The following is a 19,995-nucleotide window of genomic DNA, read 5'->3' as shown; positions in this document are numbered from 1 at the left end:
CTGCCCTCTTGTCGCCAGTCACTCGATCACTCCTGGTCGGCTAGTACGAAGCCTTCAAAGTCGTCACCCAAATTCTCTGGGGCTACTTCATTGTCCACAAGCAGATCATTATCCTCTCCATCATCATGTTCAGCAACAACAGCAGGTGGCATATCTTCTCGCTTGTCACGGTTACGTAAGTAGCGTGTGATCAAGGCTTGTTGAAGGTTGTTGACTCGGGTTTCGTACATCAGTTTGTATTCATTTAATCCCTTTTGAATTGTGTGGATGCATGTCTCACGTCGGTCCGAATTTGAATCAAATTTGTAAATGGCCTCCTTCAATTTTCTGTTATTGCAAATATTTCTGTTAACTGCTGAACTGTTGGCTCATCTTTCTTCTCTTTTTCTTCCTCCTCCTCATCATCAGCCTCCTCATCATCAATCATGTCTTCTGCACTACGTTCAGCGACTCCTCCATCAATGAGAACTTCCATATCAGCAACACTGACATTCTCATACCCCGTGATGGGTAACGTTTTAGCCACCTGAAGCAACGTGTCCATAGCGGCCGCTACGCGCTGCCTGTCACCGCCGCTCATTTCTGTCTTCACCCACGGGAGAACCTTCCTCCATCCATGCTTCACCGTTGCAATATTGACAAAGTGCCAGCATTCTACCATTAAGTCCACTGCTTTCTTGATATTAAAATTACAAAAGAAAGTCTGTGCAGTCATAATCTGCTTGGGTCTGCCTGGCGGCGCTGCTTGGAATGTTGTATCAGGTGTGTGCTGCACTGTCTGTGAGTGGTGTGGGGCCCCAACCTCTGCAGTGGTCAGTGGCATGGCTGACTGAAATACATGAAAAATAAACTCTGATGGGTCAACCTAAACAACAAGAAGTGTTAAAAAAAAAAAAACGTACGATGTCATAGGTTGTAATGAAGGGGGCATGAGTAGCGTTGCCAGACGTACGCACAAACATACATACCTCTGCTTGTGGATGAACACCTGTCTGGCCGTATGGCTCATCACTCACGTGCACATCATCCACCTGCAGCTGTCTCTGTAAAATTGTGATATCAATAATGTCAATGATAATGTTTATAATGATAATTATGATCATTGTGTTAGCCATCACAAGGAAACGTTTCAAGGACGCTGCATGTGTAGCCTGTGCGTCTCTCTCTCTCTCTCTCTGTGTGTGTGTGTGTGTGTGTGTGTGTGTGTTCAGAGCAACGTTAAGTTGTAGGCTACATGTGCAATTCTCTCTCTCTCTCTCTCTCTCTCTCTCTCTCTCTCTCTCTCTCTCTCTCTCTCTCTGAGCAATTAAAGCACCCAAGAGTCCAAATCATATCATTCATTGTACAAACCTCTGCTGAAGGGTCGCCTGTCTGCTTGTCTGGCTCGTCAATCTCCTCCTCCACTTGCAGCTGTAGAGTAAAAACAATAATGATGTTGATAATATAATTTGTCAGGTTTGTAATAAACACGAATCCTCTCTCTCTCTCTCTCTCTCTCTCTCTCTCTGAGCAAATTAAAGCACCCAGGAGTCCAAATCATCATTCATCGTACAAACCTCTGCTGAAGGGTCGCCTGTCTGCTGGTCTGGCTCGTCAATCTCCTCCTCCACTTGCAGAAGGATCTGTAGAGTAAAAACAATAATGATGTTGATAATAATATTTGTCAGGTTTGTAATAAACACTTGAATCCTCTCTCTCTCTCTCTCTCTCTCTCTCTCTCTCTCTCTCTCTCTCTCTCTCTCTCTCTCTCTCTCTCTCTCTCTCTCTCTCTGTGTGTGTGTGTGTGTTCAGAGCAACGTCAAGTTGTAGCCTCCATGTGCAATTCTCTCTCTCTCTCTCTCTCTCTCTCTCTCTCTCTCTCTCTCTCTCTCTCTCTCTCTCTGTGTGTGTGTGTGTGTCAGTGCTGGATTAACATAGTAGCAGATGTAGCAGCTGCTACGGGCCCCGCGCTTCACAAGGGCCCCGCGCTTGGTTGAGCAAAAAAAAATAAATAAATAAATAAATAAATAAATAAATAAATAAATAAATTGTAACAATTGGGGACTTGTTATGTGGAAGAAAATATTTCTTTGTGTGTGTGCTGTCGCGGGCTGTCGTGAGGCCCGTGAGGGGGACTAGGGACCCCGGTCCTTCATCCCTTCGCACCCTTCATGTATGTATTGTAGGTTGTTTACGGGAGTTGAATAGTGGTGGGGATTGTGTGTAGTTGATGATGAGAGAGTGGGTGATGAGGAGGGTGTGTTTGTTGAGTAGCTAGTGAGGTGAGTCCTTATGACGAAGTTGTAAAGGCGACAGCGTTGGAGGAGGATAGGGAGTGTAAGTGGGATGCTGCGTATGATAATTTGTGAACTGTTTAGTGGCTGTGTAGTGTTGTTGGGGGATTTGAAGTGCGTGTAAGAGTGTTGAGGGTTGTGTAGAAGTGTTTGGCTGTGTGTGATGATAGAACCTAATTAGTAGCGAGTGTATTGAGAGAGCAAGAAGGAAAGTGAAGTAATGTCACGATGTGGCTACCCGCGAGGGAGCAGCGAGCTAGGCAGAGGCCTGGCAGGCAGAGACGCGCTTACCACCACTCTAGATAGACGTGTATGGCTTGTGCTCTCTGCTTTACTGTTGTGGGGAATCTTAACGTAAATGTTGTGGGCTTTCTTGCCTTTGTGTGCTTTTCCCCCCTCAGTAAACAGTGACACAAGCTGGCTGAGGCCTCATACACAGTAGTATTTGGGGGAGTTTTGGCCCTTGTTGATGGTGGTGTCTCTCCTCCCCTGTGTTGATGGGAGTATAAGTCAACCGTGGGTGGCGGTTAATAGTTGGGAGTGAGAGCTGCTAAGGGCGTGTTGACGCCAGCAGTTGCCCTTAGGGGTACTGGGAGTGATAGAGAGATCCTCCCTTATTTGAGTGCTTGTTGTTTGCACTGTATATGCTTTTGTGAGGCCTTAAGGGGGCTGCTTGACCTCCTTTGTTCTTGGGCACCGAGGTGCTGACTGTCTGTCTGTCTGTGTGTGAGTGAGATTGGTGTGTTTTATTTTATTTTGAGAGGGCCTGTAGTGGCTGAGTCTTGCCCTACACCAGTTAAAGCCCGTGTTTATTTTCTTTTGTGTGTACATAGTCTGTGAGGAGTGTTTGGAGTCCGAGGAGGAGTAGAAGGAGGAGTGTGTTGCTGTTATTTCTCTCCTGATGGTCCTGTGTTTTTTTGGTGTTGGTGGAGTGGACCTGGGGGTATGACCTGTGGGTGTTGAGAGAGTGTCCCGCCGTTGTTTTCCTTGAAGGAGCAAGACAGGCCCTGGGGACTACTCTGTTTATTTTTTGGTGGTGTTTTGAGCTGTGTGAAGCTCTGTGGGGGTGACCAGTGTGTCCTCCCCTTTTTGTGCTTGTTTAAGCACTGTTTAGGACTGACTTCACAATGACTTCACGAGCCAGAGATATGGGAAGGAAATATCTTTCCGGAGCAGAGAAAGCCAGAAGAAAGAGAGAGGCATCAGAAGAGCAACAGAAATTACTGCAAAAAATGCCTAAACTCACAACGTTTTTTTCTACTACGTCACCATCTGCTGTTGGTTCAACTACTTATGATGATGATACTATGCTGGAACTTCAGCAGCCTTGCTCAAGCTCAAGTACTACAGAGCAAGAACAACAGGAACCAACCAAGGCAATAGAAACTCAACAGCCTTGCTACTCACCAACACCTATCATTCCAGATCTGGCAGCTCAATCCAATGATTTGGGGGAGTGGCCTTTAATTTACATATGAACAAAAAAGGAAATGGGCAGCAAGAGGCAGCTCAGAATGTCAACACATGAACAGTGACTTTACCAAATCAAAGAGATTCTATGGGGCTGAAGGTTGCAAAAGATATTGTAAAAAGCAATATTTTACTCATGTACATAAAACCACAAATGAAAAGCGGCTTAGGGAGTGGTTATGCTACAGCGAGACCAAAGGCAATTTGTACTGTTTTATCTGCAAACTAGAAGCCTCATCAAACACTGAATTGCACGTATTTTGTGAAGGTTTCAATGACTGGAAAAATGCACAGTTGCTCATTGAGAGACACGAGTTAAGTTCGAGGCACAAAGCTGCGGTCCTGTACCTGATCAATCTCCGAAAAGATGGAGAAAAAATTGATGCTGCCCTGACGAAACAACTTGAGGACGAGAAGAAATACTGGGGTTCCCTACTGGAGAGGATCATAAATGTCATAAAGTTCTTGTGTGAAAGAGGGTTGGCCTTCAGAGGAACAGATGAAACAGTAGGGTCTCCTAGCAACGGAAACTATTTGGGACTGTTGGAGCTTCTTGCAACTGTAGATCCATTCTTGTGCCAACACATCAAGATGCATGCGAACCGTGGAAAAGGGCACACTTCCTACTTATCAAAGACCATTTGCGAAGAGGTAGTCGAGATATTGGGAAAAGCAGCTGAAGATACAATCGTCAGTGAACTGAAAGAAGCTAAATACTTTTCCATATCACTAGATTCAACCCCGGACATTACTCACACGGACCAGCTTTGTTTCACAGTAAGATATGTCAAGCCAACAGGGCCTGTGGAAAGGTTTCTGGCATTTCTGCCAATGGAAGGCCATACTGCTCAGCAGATTTTCGACAGCCTCGTACAGTACACCAGTGAGAAGGGTATCAATCTTGCCGATTGCCGTGGACAGAGTTACGACAACGCGTCCAACATGAGCGGGAAATATAATGGAGTACAGGCACTTGTCAAAGAAAAATTTGGTGCTGCTGCAGAATATGTTCCATGCTATGCTCATTCGTTGAATTTAGTTGGTGTATGCGCTGCACAAGCGTGTCCAGAAGTAGTTCAGTTCTTTGACTTTGTTGAAAATATCTATGTACAGGAAATCCCCTATATACGAAAGGGTTAGGGACTGAAAAAACCTTTCGTTTATCGATTTTTCGTATATCGAAGCCATTTCCCCCATAGGATTGTTAATAAATAGGGGGGTTAGGGACCAGCGCCAGCAAAAAAAAAAAAAAAAAAAAAAAAAAAAGTTAAATATAACTATGCTTAAAAGCAATTTACTACTCACAATACAATGAAACGCAAGGCTCATAAATAATTAAAAACAATTACCATTTCCTGTTCCTTTACTGTTATAGAAATGCATTACATATGTTAGGACAATCCCCTCTAACTCGTCACTACAACTCATCACTTAACATTGCCAATGTTTACTTCCCAAGCTGTGAAAGGCCAGTTTCGACTCTCGTGCCCGAAACACGTGCCAAACAGTACACCACCGCACCACTCCAAGCCCCCCCCCAACCCCTCCATCACCCTCACGTTTCCTCACGCTGGCTGGGATGTGTTTCGGATTCGAGTCGAAGCAAGGGGTTCACAAACTGGCAACGCTAAGTGATGAGCGTTGAAGTGGAGGGGACTGGACATGGACACTTGCTGCCTAATCACTGCGAGTGTGCGTGAGGCTGTTGACGGCGCGCGGCGACCGATATAGACATCGGGTACGAAACAGTGGGCGCGGAAACTGTCGTACTTTTCGTATATGCGAAGCATGTCTTTCGTGAACCGAAAATTGTCCTATATTTTTCACTTTCGTATATCCGAATTTTCGTACATCGAGCTTTCGTATATCGGGGATTTCCTGTATTCTTTGCTGCTTCAACACACCGGTGGTCCATTCTGGAGCGTGCAGGTGGTGGAGTGCTAAAGAGGCTCTCTGCAACACGGTGGTCCGCAAGAGCTGATGCCATTAAGGTTATTAAAGAGTGTTTTCCTTTTATAAAGGAGGCACTGGAGAAACTTGCGAATGACCAAGAGCAAAAGGCAGAATGTCGACAGCAGGCAAATGGACTCCTCGAGAAAATGGAGTTGTTGGAAACTGGAATCTTAGTGGTTGTTTGGAATAGCTTACTGGAGCGCTTCCAGGCAACTCAAGCCTCTCTTCAAGCAAAGCAGCAAGATCTCAACATTGCTTCAGCATTGTGTGCCTCTTTGGCAGGATCTCTACAGAATTTCAGAGAACAATTCGATACGTTTGAGTCAGAGGCGCAGAACCTGACTCAAGTGCAGGATTACCGACCAACAAGAACAAGAAGAATTGCTCGAAATCGAAGGCGCGATGAGGATGTAGGCAGTGGCCGTTCAGTTCCAGATGCAATAGATAATCAATCACCTAAAGACCGATTCCGGGTGGAAGTTTTCTTGCAGTAATGGACAGCCTACTATCTGCGCTGGAGCAACGTCGCAAGGCATACACTCAATTGAACACACGGTTTAGTTTTTGCGAAATCTGCATGACCTAACACCTGCGCAGATCCAAGAAAGTGCTGACAGACTTTTAGAAGCATATCCCCATGATTTGGAAGACGGATTGAAAGATGAACTACCTCAGTTTTCAGAATTTGTAAAGCACATTGGTGTTGATTGCTCCTCTCCAGAACTCAACTATTTCACTTTGATTAAAGAAAACAATATTGATACCACGTTTCCTAACATTGACAATTTGTTACGCATTTATCTATGTATGATGGTAACTAATTGTACTGGAGAGAGATCATTTTCAAAAATGAAGTTGATTAAAAACTACCTACGAAACACGATGGGGCAAGAGCGGCTACACTATTTAACTCTTCTGAATGTTGAAAATGACGTTCTGAAGTCACTGAACTCCTCTGAAATAATTGCCAAATTTGCAGAGATCAAAATGCGTCGAAAAGACCTTTGAATGTCATTGTTTGAAGTTTTTATTTTATATTTCTCCTTGCAAATAAAACATTACATTAGACTTTTGTTGTTTTTGTTTTTGTTGTTGTAGAATGTAGATCAAATCTATAAAATATTCAATTACTTCCCGGTCATTATCTGTACATCAAATCAATCTGCTACAGGCCCCGCACTTGGTAAATCCGGCACTGGTGTGTGTGTGTGTGTGTTCAGAGCAACGTCAAGTTGTAGGCTACATGTGCAATTCTCTCTCTCTCTCTCTCTCTCTCTCTCTCTCTCTCTCTCTCTCTCTCTTTCTCTCTCTCTCTCTCTCTCTCTCTCTCTCAAATGTGTGCAGGTTCTACTTACATCATCAGTGTCCAGTGCTTCTTCAAGCTTCTTCCAAGTTCTCCTGTAGAATTCTAGCTTGACATTGGCGATTATTTCTTGATCCAAGGGCTGTATTATGGAGGTTGTGTTAGGGGGAAGGAACACGACCTCGCAGTTAGGATGACGGCCTCTCAGAAACGTTGGATGCCCGGGTGCGTTGTCCAGCAGAAGCATGAGCTTGAAGGCTAGATTGTTCCTCTCGCAGTATTCCTTTCCTTCGGGTATGAAGTGGTTATCGAACCAATCTAAGAAGGTAACAGTTGTCATGTACCCTTTCTTGTTGGAGACCCAGTGCACATTTAGATTTTTCATGTCCTTGTGACGATAAGGTCGAGGGCGAGCAGCGGTGTAGAGAACAAGTGGCTTCAGTTTACAGTCACCAGTTGCATTGACCGTAAAGAGAACACTGAAACGCTGTTTACTTTCCTTGTGCCCTCTAGGCTTCTTTTGTTTGGCGATTATGGTTGATCTTGGCTGCTGTTTCCAGTGAAAACCAGTTTCATCTGCATTGAATATTTGACGAAGATCGTAACCGCCGCCCTCGATCAGCTGTTTCAAGACATCAGTGAAGCTTTCCACCTCATGTGTAGGTGCGTCTGCTGCTTCACCCAGACATCGTGCCCTTTTGAGCGAGTGTCTTTTCTTAAACCTTGAGAACCAACCACTGCTAGCAGAGAAAGGTGGAGGATTATCAATGGTTAACTTACGTGCTACTGCCGCATATATTTCTCTTGCCTTCTCTCTTGCCTTAGCAGAAGATATGCAGACATTTCGATCATTTTTGTCTTCAATATATTTCTTCAGATAGTGTTCTGTTGTCACCATCAACTTGCTTGTAGGATGCGTGATGTGAGCAACTTCAATCACAGAGCTCCCCCGGGCATCTTTCAGGAAACGTTGTATTTCAATACGTTTTGCTCTTATTCCTCTTACAGTAGATTCACTAATGTTGAAAAAGTTCCCAACGGCAACAGGTCCCATTCCAGTATCAAGCTTTTTCAACACTTCCCCCTTTTCTTTCATGCTTAACAGTCTCTTCTTTTTACCTTGCCTCTCTGGCCTGCTTCCTTTTACCGAAATTGGTTTCTTTGAGCCACATGCTGCAGTGCCTCCTCTGTCCTCAGACATCACAGCAAACTCGCGGAGAAATATCAAGAGGCTAGTGGAAGAGGGCAAGGACACGTATGCACGTAGTCAACACCGCCAGCCAACTGAGGGAGTCGAGGCATCATGCGTGACGCCACACGTAAACGCGTTTGATACTTGTCGAAACAGCGCGAAACTCGGGAAAATAATGCGCTAAACTCGAGATGGTAAGAATTTAGGACTGAGCGCGAAACTCGCGGATCGCTAAACTCGAACACCGCGAAACTCGCGAGGGTACTGTATTGCCATAGAAATTCAAAGATAAGTAAAAATTGCTGTAGAAATTCAAAGATAAGTAAAAATTGTTGTAGAAATTCAAAGATAAGTAAAAATTGCCGTAGAAATTCAAAGATAAGTAAAAATTGCCGTAGAAATTCAAAGACAAGTAAAAATTGTTGTAGAAATTCAAAGATAAGTAAAAATTGCCGTAGAAATTCAAAGACAAGTAAAAATTGTTGTAGAAATTCAAAGATAAGTAAAAATTGCCGTAGAAATTCATAGGTAACTAAAACAAGCAAACTATCTAGGAAGGGAATAGGGAAAAAAATGCCTCAGAAAATCAAGAATAGGTACAAATTTACCCTACAAATTAAAGAAGTGAAAATTGCCTTACAAATTAAAGAAGTGAAAATTGCCTCATAAATTCAAGAAGTAAAAATTGCCATAGAAATTCAAGAAGTAGAAATTGCCATAGAAATTCAAGAAGTAGAAATTGCCTTACAAATTCAAGAAGTAAAAATTGCCTTACAAATTCAAGAAGTAGAAATTGCCTTACAAATTCAAGAAGTAAAAATTGCCTTACAAATTCAAGAAGTAGAAATTGCCTTACAAATTCAAGAAGTAGAAATTGCCTTACAAATTCAAGAAGTAGAAATTGCCTTACAAATTCAAGAAGTAAAATTGCCTAAATTCAAGAAGTAGAAATTGCCTTACAAATTCAAGAAGTAAAAATTGCCTTACAAATTCAAGAAGTAGAAATTGCCTTACAAATTCAAGAAGTAGAAATTGCCTTACAAATTCAAGAAGTAGAAATTGCCTTACAAATTCAAGAAGTAAAAATTGCCTTACAAATTCAAGAAGTAGAAATTGCCTTACAAATTCAAGAAGTAAAAATTGCCTTACAAATTCAAGAAGTAGAAATTGCCTTACAAATTCAAGAAGTAAAAATTGCCTTACAAATTCAAGAAGTAGAAATTGCCTTACAAATTCAAGAAGTAAAAATTGCCTTACAAATTCAAGAAGTAAAAATTGCCTTACAAATTCAAGAAGTAAAAATTGCCTTACAAATTCAAGAAGTAAAAATTGCCGTAGAAATTAACCGAGATGAGTAAAAATTGTCTAAGGAGTTCACGGGTAGATAAACGCTGCCTTAGAAAATAGAAACAGATATAGAAATAGCAAGTTTAGGAGAGGTAGGCAGGGCTGCGTTAGGTGGAAGGAAGCTACTCAGGAAGAGGGAAGGGAAAAATTGTATTAGAAATTCACAGATAAGTAAAAAATTGCCTAAGAAATTCAAGGAAAGGTCAATGCTGCCTTAGAAAACAGAAATAGAAATAGCAAGTTTAGGAAAGGGAGGCAGGGCTGTGTTAGGGTGGAAGGAAGCTACTCAGGAAGAGGGAAGGGAAAAATTGTATTAGAAATTCACAGAGATAAGTAAAAATTGCCTGAGAATATGAAGGATAGGTAAACGCTGCCTTAGAAAACAAACAGAAATAGCACATTTAGGAAAGGGAGGCAGGGCTGTGTTAGGGTGGAGGGAGGCTGTTCAGGAGGAGGGAAGGGAAAAAAGTGCCTTAGAAACCATTATTTGTTTTATATTTCACAGCACAGGAAGGAAGAGAAGGGGAAACAAAACCATTGATGAAGAGGAGGAAGAAGATGAAGAAAAAAAGTAGAAGCAGAAAAAGATAAAGGGACAGGAGAGGAGAGGTAAAAACTGCCTTAGAAATAATAAAAAGAAGAAGAAAAAGAAGAAGAATATATGGAGTGAAAAATGTCTCACTTTTTTTATGTACTATAGAGTAGTTATTTTGAGAGAGAGAGAGAGAGAGAGAGAGAGAGAGAGACGACACACACACACACACACACACACTATAAGAGGAAGTGCTGGGTGAAATAAGGACTTGGAAGGTGGAAAATGAAAAAGCAAATGTAGTCCTTTTAAAGAAGTGATGGAACAACAATTGTAAGAAGACAAGGAAAGGGTAGAGAAGGAGGCGGTTAAGGCCTTGAAGAAACATGAGGAGCTGGTGTGAGAGGCGGCAGACAAGACCAAGAGTGTGCTGATGTTTGGCATGAAGGAAAGGAACATAACACACACACCAAGAAGGGAAAAGGAGGAACGGAAATCTGTAAAAGACTTACTTAAGAACTTAAATGATGAAGAACGGTAAAACATTGAGGAGGAGGTGGAGGAAATCTATAGGATGGGCCCCTACATGGAAGGGAAGACCAGGCCAGTTAAAGTGAGATTAAGATCACAGAAGGCAACAGAGGAATTATTGTACAGGACAACTAAGTCAAGGGAAACAGAGGGATGCAAGGAAATATATATATAAAGAAAAATAGAAAGGAAGAAGAAAGGAAGAAATGAAACAAACTTCTAGCAGAGGGAAAAGAAAGGAATAATGTAAAATCTGAAGAAAAAAAAAGAGGTATTTTTTGGGGGAGTTTTGGGAGATCGGGCGAGGAAATGGTACATAAGGGAAAAGCCGAAAGACAACAGAAGCTAGACGAGATTGCAACTAATAATGGGTGTATACAAATGTAGACGGGACACTGTCTAGTAAACTGGAATTACAAGACTACCCACAGGAAAAGGAGCCCAAGATAGTATGCTTAACAGAAACTAAACTAAGTGAAGACATCCAAATAGTGTTTGATAATAACTACAATGTATGGAGGAAAGACAGAAAGGGCAAAGGTGGTGGAGGAGTGGTGGTAATGACGAGGAAGGAGGTATTAGTAAAATCAGTCGTATATGGAGAAGGAGAGGCAGAAATAGTGAGTGTTAATCTGGAGAACAAAAACAGAGAAAGGATGACGATTATAGCAACGTATGTACCACCAAGAACTAGCTCATGGAGTAGAGATGAATATGAGGCCATGATTGAGGATACCATTCAGAGCTTAAGTAGACTACTCAAGACAAACAAAAGACTTCTGTTAGGAGGTGATTTTAAGCATAAGGAGGTAAATTGGGAGATTTCTGAAAGTGGAGGTGGTAATACGGCATGGGGGGAAGGTTTTTAAGACTGACGATGGTGGACTTGATGATGTAATGGGTGAAGGAAAACACAAGATACAGAAGTGACGACGAACCAGCGAGACTGGGCCTGGTGTTAACAAAGGGAATGCACTTGATGAGTGAATTAAGGTATGGATGCCCTCTGGGTAAGAGTGACCACGTGATCCTAGAGATGGTAACAGAGGAGGAAGGAGGTGAAGGGGATGAATCCTATAAAAGAAACAGGTTAAACTATAGGAAGGCAGATGCAGAAAACCTCAGGAAGTACAATGGAGAGCTGGACTGGGATGAGTTAAAGAGAACAAGTGAAGTGCAAGAAAAGTATGATATTTTCCTGGAGGCGTATAAACCAGGGGTTATGAAATTTGTACCAGAATACAAACCCGAAGAAAAAGGAAAAAAGGACTGGTTTAATGCAAGGTGTGCCGAGGCAAGAGAAAAGAGACAAAGCTTGGAAAAGATTGAAAAGAAATAAAAACCAAAGGAATAAAGAAGATTTTAAGGTAGCGAGAAATGAATACGTGAAAATAAGGAAGGAAGAAGAGAAGGGACATGAAAAGGATATTGTGGAAGGTGCAAGGAACAACCCAAACTGTTTTACAGATTCATAAATGGAAAGATCACACCAAGGGAAACAATGGAAAGACTGAGCGATGGGAATGTGATAATTGAAGATCCTTAAGACATGACTGAGCAAAACAAAAAGTTCCAGCAAGTCTTTACAATAGAATCAAATTTCAAGTTACTGCACCACCACAACCACACTGATGATTTTTCAGTACCGCGCCACCTCTGGCAGACAGTTATACGAGCCTGTTTGCAGATGATGCAAAACTGCTAAGACATATTAGAAACAGTAAAGACTGTGAAATTCTCTAAGATGACCTGAACAAGATTTGGAAATGGAGTATTGAATGGGAGATGAAATTCAATGTGAAGAAATGTCATGTAATGGAAATGGGAAAGAGTGAAGGGAGACCAAAATGGACATATAAAATGGGAAATGGAGAAATATTAACCCGGCAGCTTCGGCGGACCCCGTTTGGGGCTTGACTCAAAACCCCTAATTCCAGCTAATTGTGGGTGGTGGCGGCATAGCACAACCCACCATGCATGGTCATTGTGGTGGGTGAGTGACCTTGAGGTGGGCTTATTTGTCACAGGTTGTGTTGTAAGGTCATGGCAGACTGAATTAGCTACCCATACAGTAATCACTTGTTAAATTCTCTAAAACAGACAACAGGCGACTCTCGGCTAGATGCCCCGCGTCACGACTGCTTGTTTTGTAACAAACACTGCCCATAACAATGGAGTATAAGTAAATATTTTAACGGCTTTATGGTCATGAGAGGAGTACTCTGATGTATGTTCCATGCTCTTTTCTTAGTCTCAAAATGCAGTGTAACGTTGCCGTTTCTCGGCCACCTCTCGGCTTTCCCACAGCCGAAGCCCACGGGCTAAAGAGAGTTCAAGAAGAGAGAGATCTGGGAGTGACAATACAAGATAATCAACAGCCTGAAAGTCATTTAAATTGGATATTCAGTGATATGTATAATATGGTGAGAAATATAGGATTAGCATTCCACTACATGGACAAGGATATGAAGAAAAAGTTAGTAACCACTGTGATTAGGCCAAAATTGGAATATGCGGAGGCAGTGTGGTCTCCCATAAGAAACACAAAAAAACTAGAAAGAATACAAAGAATGGCAACAAATGTGGTTCCAGGGCTGGAGAGATTGACATACAAGGAAAGACTAAAGGAAATGGACCTACCAACACTAGACCAAAGAGGAAAGGGGAGACCTAACACTAATTTATAAATTATTGAGCAAAATGGAAGAAGTAGATAATGAGGAGTTACTACTAAAAGAAGGAATAAACACCAGGAACACAAGAGGACACAGTAAAAAATTTAGGAGGAAGATGTTTGGGAGACATAAAGAAAAATAGCTTACCGCAAAGAAATATTGAGGTTTGGAAAAGACTAAGTGAGGATGTAGTATCGGCAAAGAGTGTGCAGAGCTTTAAGGATAAGTTAGACAAATACAGATACGGAGACAGGACCACACGAGCGTAGGCCCAGGCCCTGTAAAGCCACAACTTGGTAAATACACATAATAACAGTCTATGTCTCCCCTAAAACCAAAGGTTGGAATGAGGCAAGATGTAACACTATGCTGGAAGACACAATACGGGCACTGACTGATGAAATAAAAAATATTAAAAAGGTATTATTAACAGGAGACTTAAATTGCAGAGAAATGAAATGTGAAAATTAGACAACAGAGGGTGGTGGAAATACCTGGGGAAGTAAACTATTGAGGCTGGCAACAGATAACCTGGTGACGCAGTGGGTGCAAGGAGAGACAAGGCTGAGAGGGGATCACCAACCATCAAGACTTGACCTAATTTTCACAAAAAACGTGGAGTTGGATGAAGGAGTCAGTCACGAGTGCCCCTTAGGAAAGAGTGACCATGAACTATTGGCGATGAAAACTTTGGAAGGATGTGAATATTGAGATGAGGCTCATAAGGAAAAACTATGCTCAGGCAGATTACGTTGGACTCAAGACTTTCTTCACTGGGGTAGACTGGACTGGTATGAAGAGGAGTACTGATATTCAAGAGAAATATGACTTTTTTATGAATATTTACAACAGAGGAACAGAGATATATGTTCCATACTACACAGTAAAAACTAAAGGAGAGAAAACATGGTTTGGATGGAGGTGTGGAACAGCAAGAAGAAATATCAATAAGGCAAGGAGGAATTTAAAGAAAAGACCAAATAAGAACACTAGGGACAAATATAAAAAGCAAGAAATGATTACGTGAAAATAAGGAGAGAGGAGGAAGCTAAATTTGAAAGAAGAATAGTTTTATATGTAAAGAAGAACCAAAAATGTTTTATAAATTAGTGAATGGGAAGTTGAAAAGAAATGAAGGAGTGGAAAGGATAAAAGAAAAAAAAGTATTCTATGAAACAGACAAAGAAATTGCAGAAATATTAAATAAAAAAATTCATAAAGTGTTTACGAAAGAAACCGACTTTGACTGGGGCTCAGAAATTGCAATGAAGGGAAATTAAATCTTGTAAAGGTTGAGAAAGGGGAACTGTTGCAGCTGATGAAAACCTTAGAGGGAAGGAAAGCTACGGGACTGGATGACATCTCCGGTCAAGTGCTAAAAGTGTAGAAATAAATTACTGGAGCCACTTCATGACATAATAACATGCTCTATGAATGCAGGAAAAGTGCCCTTAGAGTGGAAGAGAGCGAACATTGTACCAGTTTATAAAAGTGGAGATAAAACTGAACCACTAAATTATAGGCCAGTCTCTTTAACAAGTGTAATGTGCAAGATTTGTGAAAGTATAATAAAAAAACAATGGGTTGATCATTTAGAAAAGGGAAACATGATAAATGAAGGACAGTTTGGATTTAGAAAAGGGAAATCGTGTGTCACCAACTTACTGTGTTTCTACTCAGGAGCAACAGACAGGGTGCAAGAGAGAGAAGGGTGGGCTGATTGTGTGTATCTCAATTTGAAAAAAGCTTTTGACAAGGTTATGCACAAAAGGTTAACCTGGAAACTACAGCAGTGGGGAGGAATGGGCGGAAAGGTTATAGGGTGGATGAAGGATTACTTAACAGGAAGAGAAATGAGGACGGTGATTAGAGAAGAGAAATCAAATTGGAGGAGAGTAGAGAGTGGAGTTCCTCAAGGCTCAGTTCTGGCACCAATAATGTTCATGATATATATAAATGATATGCCCATGGCTATAAAAAGTTGTATGAGCCTTTTTGCAGACGATGCAAAGTTAATGAGAAAAGTGAGGACGGAGGAAGACTGTGAGGAGCTGCAAAAAGACTTGGATAGGGTGTACAGATGGAGCCAGTTATGGGAGGTGGAGTTTAATCCAAACAAATGCCATGTTGTGGAAATGGGGAAAAGTAAAAAAAGACTGAGGAAAACATACAGGATGGGAGGAGACAACTTAAAGGTGGTACATGAAGAAAAGGATTTGGGAGTAACGATGCAAGACACACTATCCCCAGAAAAGCACATAAACAAGCTGTTTGGAAAAACCTACAAGATGCAAAATATAACAGGAGCTGCCTTGTATAGGCCAACCGGCCTCTTGCAGACTCCTTACATTCTTATGTTCATTCCATTCTATGGACAAATAAATGATATAGAATTGCAACTAAAATGGTCCCAGAACTCTGGAATATGACGTATGAAGACAGACTGAGGGAGACGGACTTGACGACACTGGAACAAAGAAGGGAGAGAGGAGATGTGATCACGCTGTATAAGTTGGTAAATAAGTTTGATGAGGTGGATAGAGATGATCTCTTCTCTACTGCCAGAACGCAGGGGCTGAGAGGACATGGAAAGAAACTTCATAAAGGAACCTGTTTGAGTGACTTGAAAAAGTAGGTTATAGTTTTCCACATAGAAGTGTTAACACATGGAACAGCTTGCAGGAAGAGGTGGTGGGGGCGAGCAGTGTCCACCAAATGAAGGAAAGGCTGGATGAATGTATTTATGGAGACAGGACTATTAGAGCTCAGCTCGGGCCACCTAGACGACAAATAGCTAAATACACACACACACACATCTATCCTTCCCTCTCTCTTCCTTTTCCTTTCCTACCGTTTCTTTCTTTACTTTCTCTTTACCTTCCCTTGAGTCTAGCATGGATCAAACCGTGGGTGAATGAGTCTCCCCTTCCCCTACACACACACACACACACACACACACACACACACACACACACACACACACACATGGAACAGACTTGACGAGGAGACTGTGTGTGCAAAAACGATTCAAGAATTTAAAGCCAAACTGGATAATAAGCGTTATGGAGACGGGACAGCACGAGCCTAGCATAGCTCTTTTCCTGTATTTCACAACTAGGTAAATACATACACACACACACACACACACACACACACACACACCAGGCAAGGTATGGCAGACAGCACCTGTGTGAAGACTGCCGCTGCCCGTGCCTCCGTCATGTGTCCCTCCGTGGTGATGGTGTTGAACAGCTCGCCGCCGCCGCCGCCAGGGAATTCCACCACCAGAAGAACGTGCAACAGGGTCTCCACCACCTTGAAGAGCCTGTGGTGATGAAATGGTGGTGAGGATGGTGATGGTGGTGGGAGGGTGTGTTACTTAACCACTAGAGCGGAGGTTCTTAAATTTTCTGCTAGCTACTTTTCTCCCAGAGTTGACGCCCCTCTTGGAAATTATTAGCGGCAGCACACCCTCCAGTTCAAGAGCCAGTGCACTAGAGTACTGGTGTGTTGCAGGTACACTCTCTTCACTTATACATCAAGAATAAATACCTAAGTCGTCCCTCAATAACTGTTCTCTGTCAAGGTTGTGTGCCTGCCCAGACTGTGCAATTCCGTGTTCACCACTACAGACTGTCTCACACACACCCTGCTGCTAATGCTGACAATGATGATGATGGTAACCGCAGGACAGCATTTAAAAGTTACACCTCAGTTTCTGGCAATGTGAAAAGTTTGGAAAGTTTTGTTTAGTTGGTGCAGCATCTGTGGTCGTATGCTGGAGAGACGGAAGGGGAAGGAATTATAGGAGAAGGGAACAGATCACAGGAGACGGGACACAACCCCCGATTAATACCTGGAACCCATTCACTGCTGGGTGGACAGGGGCGTAGGGTATCGGAAAAGCCGCCCAAATTTTTCCACTCCGCCCAGGAATCGAACCCGGGCTCTCTCGGTTGTGAGCCGAGTGTGGCAATGTGAAGCAAACACAATATACGTGTAAATGAAATGCGCACTAATTTATGATCGCAAGAACCGAGGTGTTCTCCTACCGTGACACTACTGACTAGGTTATCTTGGGTCGTTATAACAAGGTCGAGTATGTTATTTTGTCGAGTTGGTTCAGAAACCATTTGGCTTAGATAATTTTCTTCTAGAAATTCGATCATTCTATGTGACTCCCCTTCTGTACCTGACAGTGTCGCCCAGTCGATATGGGGGAGGTTAAAGTCTCCTAATATCAGTGACTCGCTGTTATTAAGTGACTGCCTTAAGACGCTGTACATTTCAAGGTCGTCATCGAGTGATTGCCCGGGAGGTCTGTAGGTGACAGATATATTTAAATTGACTTTTGCAATGTTTACTCACACGCACAAATGTTCAACGTTACTGTTTCCCGGTGTTTTGTCAGTGGGTTGCAAATAGCTTTTGACATAAAGGGCGACGCCACCGCCTCTACGGTTTACACGATCTTTGTTGAAGAGTCTGTAGCCATCTATGGTGTATTCGGAACTTAAATCAATATTTGTGGTGTCGATAAATGTTTCGGTTATAGCAATTATGTCAAAATATTCAGTCAGAGCATCTTAGTTCATCAAACTTGTTTCTTAGGCTACGCGCATTGAAACTAACAATTTCTAAGTTATCTATAGGCTTGGTAATAGAGGTGGAGGTACTTGCGGGATCACGGTTACAGGTTTGTTGCGATGCACGGCGTCTATTTACACGGGCGGGGTGGAGGGGCGTGGCTGAGGGTCGTTTTTTGATTGGGTGTCACGTACTGCGTCATTGAGGAGCCTTCCGAATCTGGCTGCCCCAATGGGAGAAAAGTGTATTCCGTCCCTGTGGAAGAGCTCACTTTGTCCGTAGAAATTGTCCCAGGCGTTGAAGGACTCCACGTCAAGCTCCCTGCAAAGAGTCTGTAAGCGTTGTTTAGGCTGAAGGCCTTACTGAAGAAGTCGCTCTCCGCCCACATCCATGGTAGAACTCCTGAAATCAAAATGTTAGGAGATTCAGACTTATACTGCTGGATGAGCCTACGGTACTTCTCCAGGAGTTCCTCAGACCGGGTCGTGGTGACGTCGTTCGTACCTGTGAATGACAAACAGTGAATCATTAGTAGCCTGGGAGGAGATCTCCTCAAGAGCAGCAGTTATGTCGTCGATCCCAGCACCAGGATAGCAATAGTTCCGTCTTCGACGAGGAACTCTGCCGCAGAACTCAACGACCTGCTGGCGAATCATGGAGTCACCCACCAGGAAGGTGCTCTCCTGCTCGTCCTCCTCCTCCAGAATGGCAAACCTGTTGAGGCAATGAACAGGATAAATCGCTTGTCTGGCTGGTTTGGCTCCTCCATTCACGACGGTGAAGCCATCATGGGCGGTGCCACTACCACCCTCCCGTTGCGTGGTGTTGTCCGCTGGTGTCGACGGTACCGCCGAGGGCAAGGGGGCGGTTGGAGAAGGGTTTGGCACCACAGCAACGTTAGCCTGGATGAATTCCTGCAAGGAGGCAACAGTGCGAGAAAGCTCTATTATTTTATTCTGGCCTGCTTCCATCTTCTCTTCCTGCTCCTGCAGTCTGGTCTCGAGATGCTGCCTGGTGAGAGAAAGCTCTATTATTTTATTCTGACCTGCTTCCATCTTCTCTTCCTGCTCCTGCAGTCTGGTCTCGAGATGCTGCCTCGTGAGAGAAAGCTCTATTATTTTATTCTGGCCTGCTTCCATCTTCTCTTCCTGCTCCTGCAGTCTTGTCTCGAGATGCTGCCTGGTGAGAGAAAGCTCTATTATTTTATTCTGGCCTGCTTCCATCTTCTCTTCTTGCTCCTGCAGTCCTGTCTCAAGATGCTGCCTGGAGAGACACAGTCGACAGACAGTCTTTCTTTCTATCTTCTATCAATATTTCCACGCTGACTGCTCTTCTGAACTTGCTAACTGCATGCCTCCCCCCCTCCCTCTCATCCCTATACTGTCCAAACCCCTTATGCAAGAGTTAACCAGCATCTACACTCTTTCATCCCTCATGCTGGTAAACTCTGGAACAATCTTCCTTCATCTGTATTTCTCCTGCCACCTGACTTGAACTCTTTCAAGAGGAGGGGTATCAGGACACCTCCCAAAATTAACCTCTGATTTTGGACACTCTCCTTTAACCTCTGTTCAGGAGCAGTGAGTAGTGGGCCTTTTCTTTTTTTCTTTGCGCCCTTGAGCTGTCTCATAGCTGTAAAAAAAAAAAACAAAAAAACAGAACACCCTGTAAAAAAGTGAGCTGAGAAGCTACTGTTACAAGTACTGCACTTCTTAGGTGCCATCTCTCTCTCCCTCTCTCTCTCTCTCTCTCTCTCTCTCTCTCTCTCTCTCTCTCTCTCTCTCTCTCTCTCTCTCTCTCTCTCTCTCTCTCTCTCTCTCTCTCTCTCTCTCAGTGTGTGTGTGTGTGTGTGTGTGTGTGTGTGTGTGTATGCACTTGTTTTGTGAAATAAATCTCTGGCATTATTATGTTTTCTTGAGATATCTACTATCTCTCTCCTTATGTTTTTTCTTCCCAGAATGTCTATCTCTCTCTCTCTCTCTCTCTCTCTCTCTCTCTCTCTCTCTCTCTCTCTCTCTCTCTCTCTCTCTCTCTCTCTCTCTCTCTCTCTCTCTCTCTCTCTCTCTCAATGTGTGTGTGTGTGTGTGTGTGTGTGTGTGTGTGTGTGTGTGTGTGTGTGTGTGTGTGTGTGT

General features: G+C 42.9%; 2 protein-coding genes across 2 annotated transcripts in view; both read right to left on the bottom strand.

The window, feature by feature from the left end:
* Positions 1 to 19,995, bottom strand: part of LOC126991904 (uncharacterized) — a 43,283-nt gene that overhangs the window by 19,029 nt on the left and 4,259 nt on the right. The window contains exon 3 of the mRNA XM_050850555.1: positions 16,463 to 16,601. Coding sequence (XP_050706512.1) covers positions 16,463 to 16,601 — 139 coding nt within the window. The remainder of the gene's footprint in view (positions 1 to 16,462; positions 16,602 to 19,995) is intronic.
* LOC126991901 (tigger transposable element-derived protein 1-like) lies at positions 328 to 8,457 on the bottom strand. Its single transcript, XM_050850553.1, has 4 exons — positions 7,052 to 8,457; positions 1,557 to 1,622; positions 1,351 to 1,410; positions 328 to 1,043 (listed from the first exon to the last, which is right to left on the bottom strand). The coding sequence occupies exons 1-4, from the start codon at positions 8,198 to 8,200 to the stop codon at positions 861 to 863; spliced, it is 1,458 nt and encodes a 485-aa protein (XP_050706510.1). The 5' UTR covers positions 8,201 to 8,457; the 3' UTR covers positions 328 to 860.

Source organism: Eriocheir sinensis, unplaced genomic scaffold (assembly GCF_024679095.1).
Source record: "Eriocheir sinensis breed Jianghai 21 unplaced genomic scaffold, ASM2467909v1 Scaffold36, whole genome shotgun sequence".
Taxonomy (NCBI): Eukaryota; Metazoa; Arthropoda; class Malacostraca; order Decapoda; family Varunidae; genus Eriocheir; species Eriocheir sinensis.
Note: the sequence above shows the minus strand (reverse complement) of the source record. Positions and strands in the feature narration are given on the sequence as shown.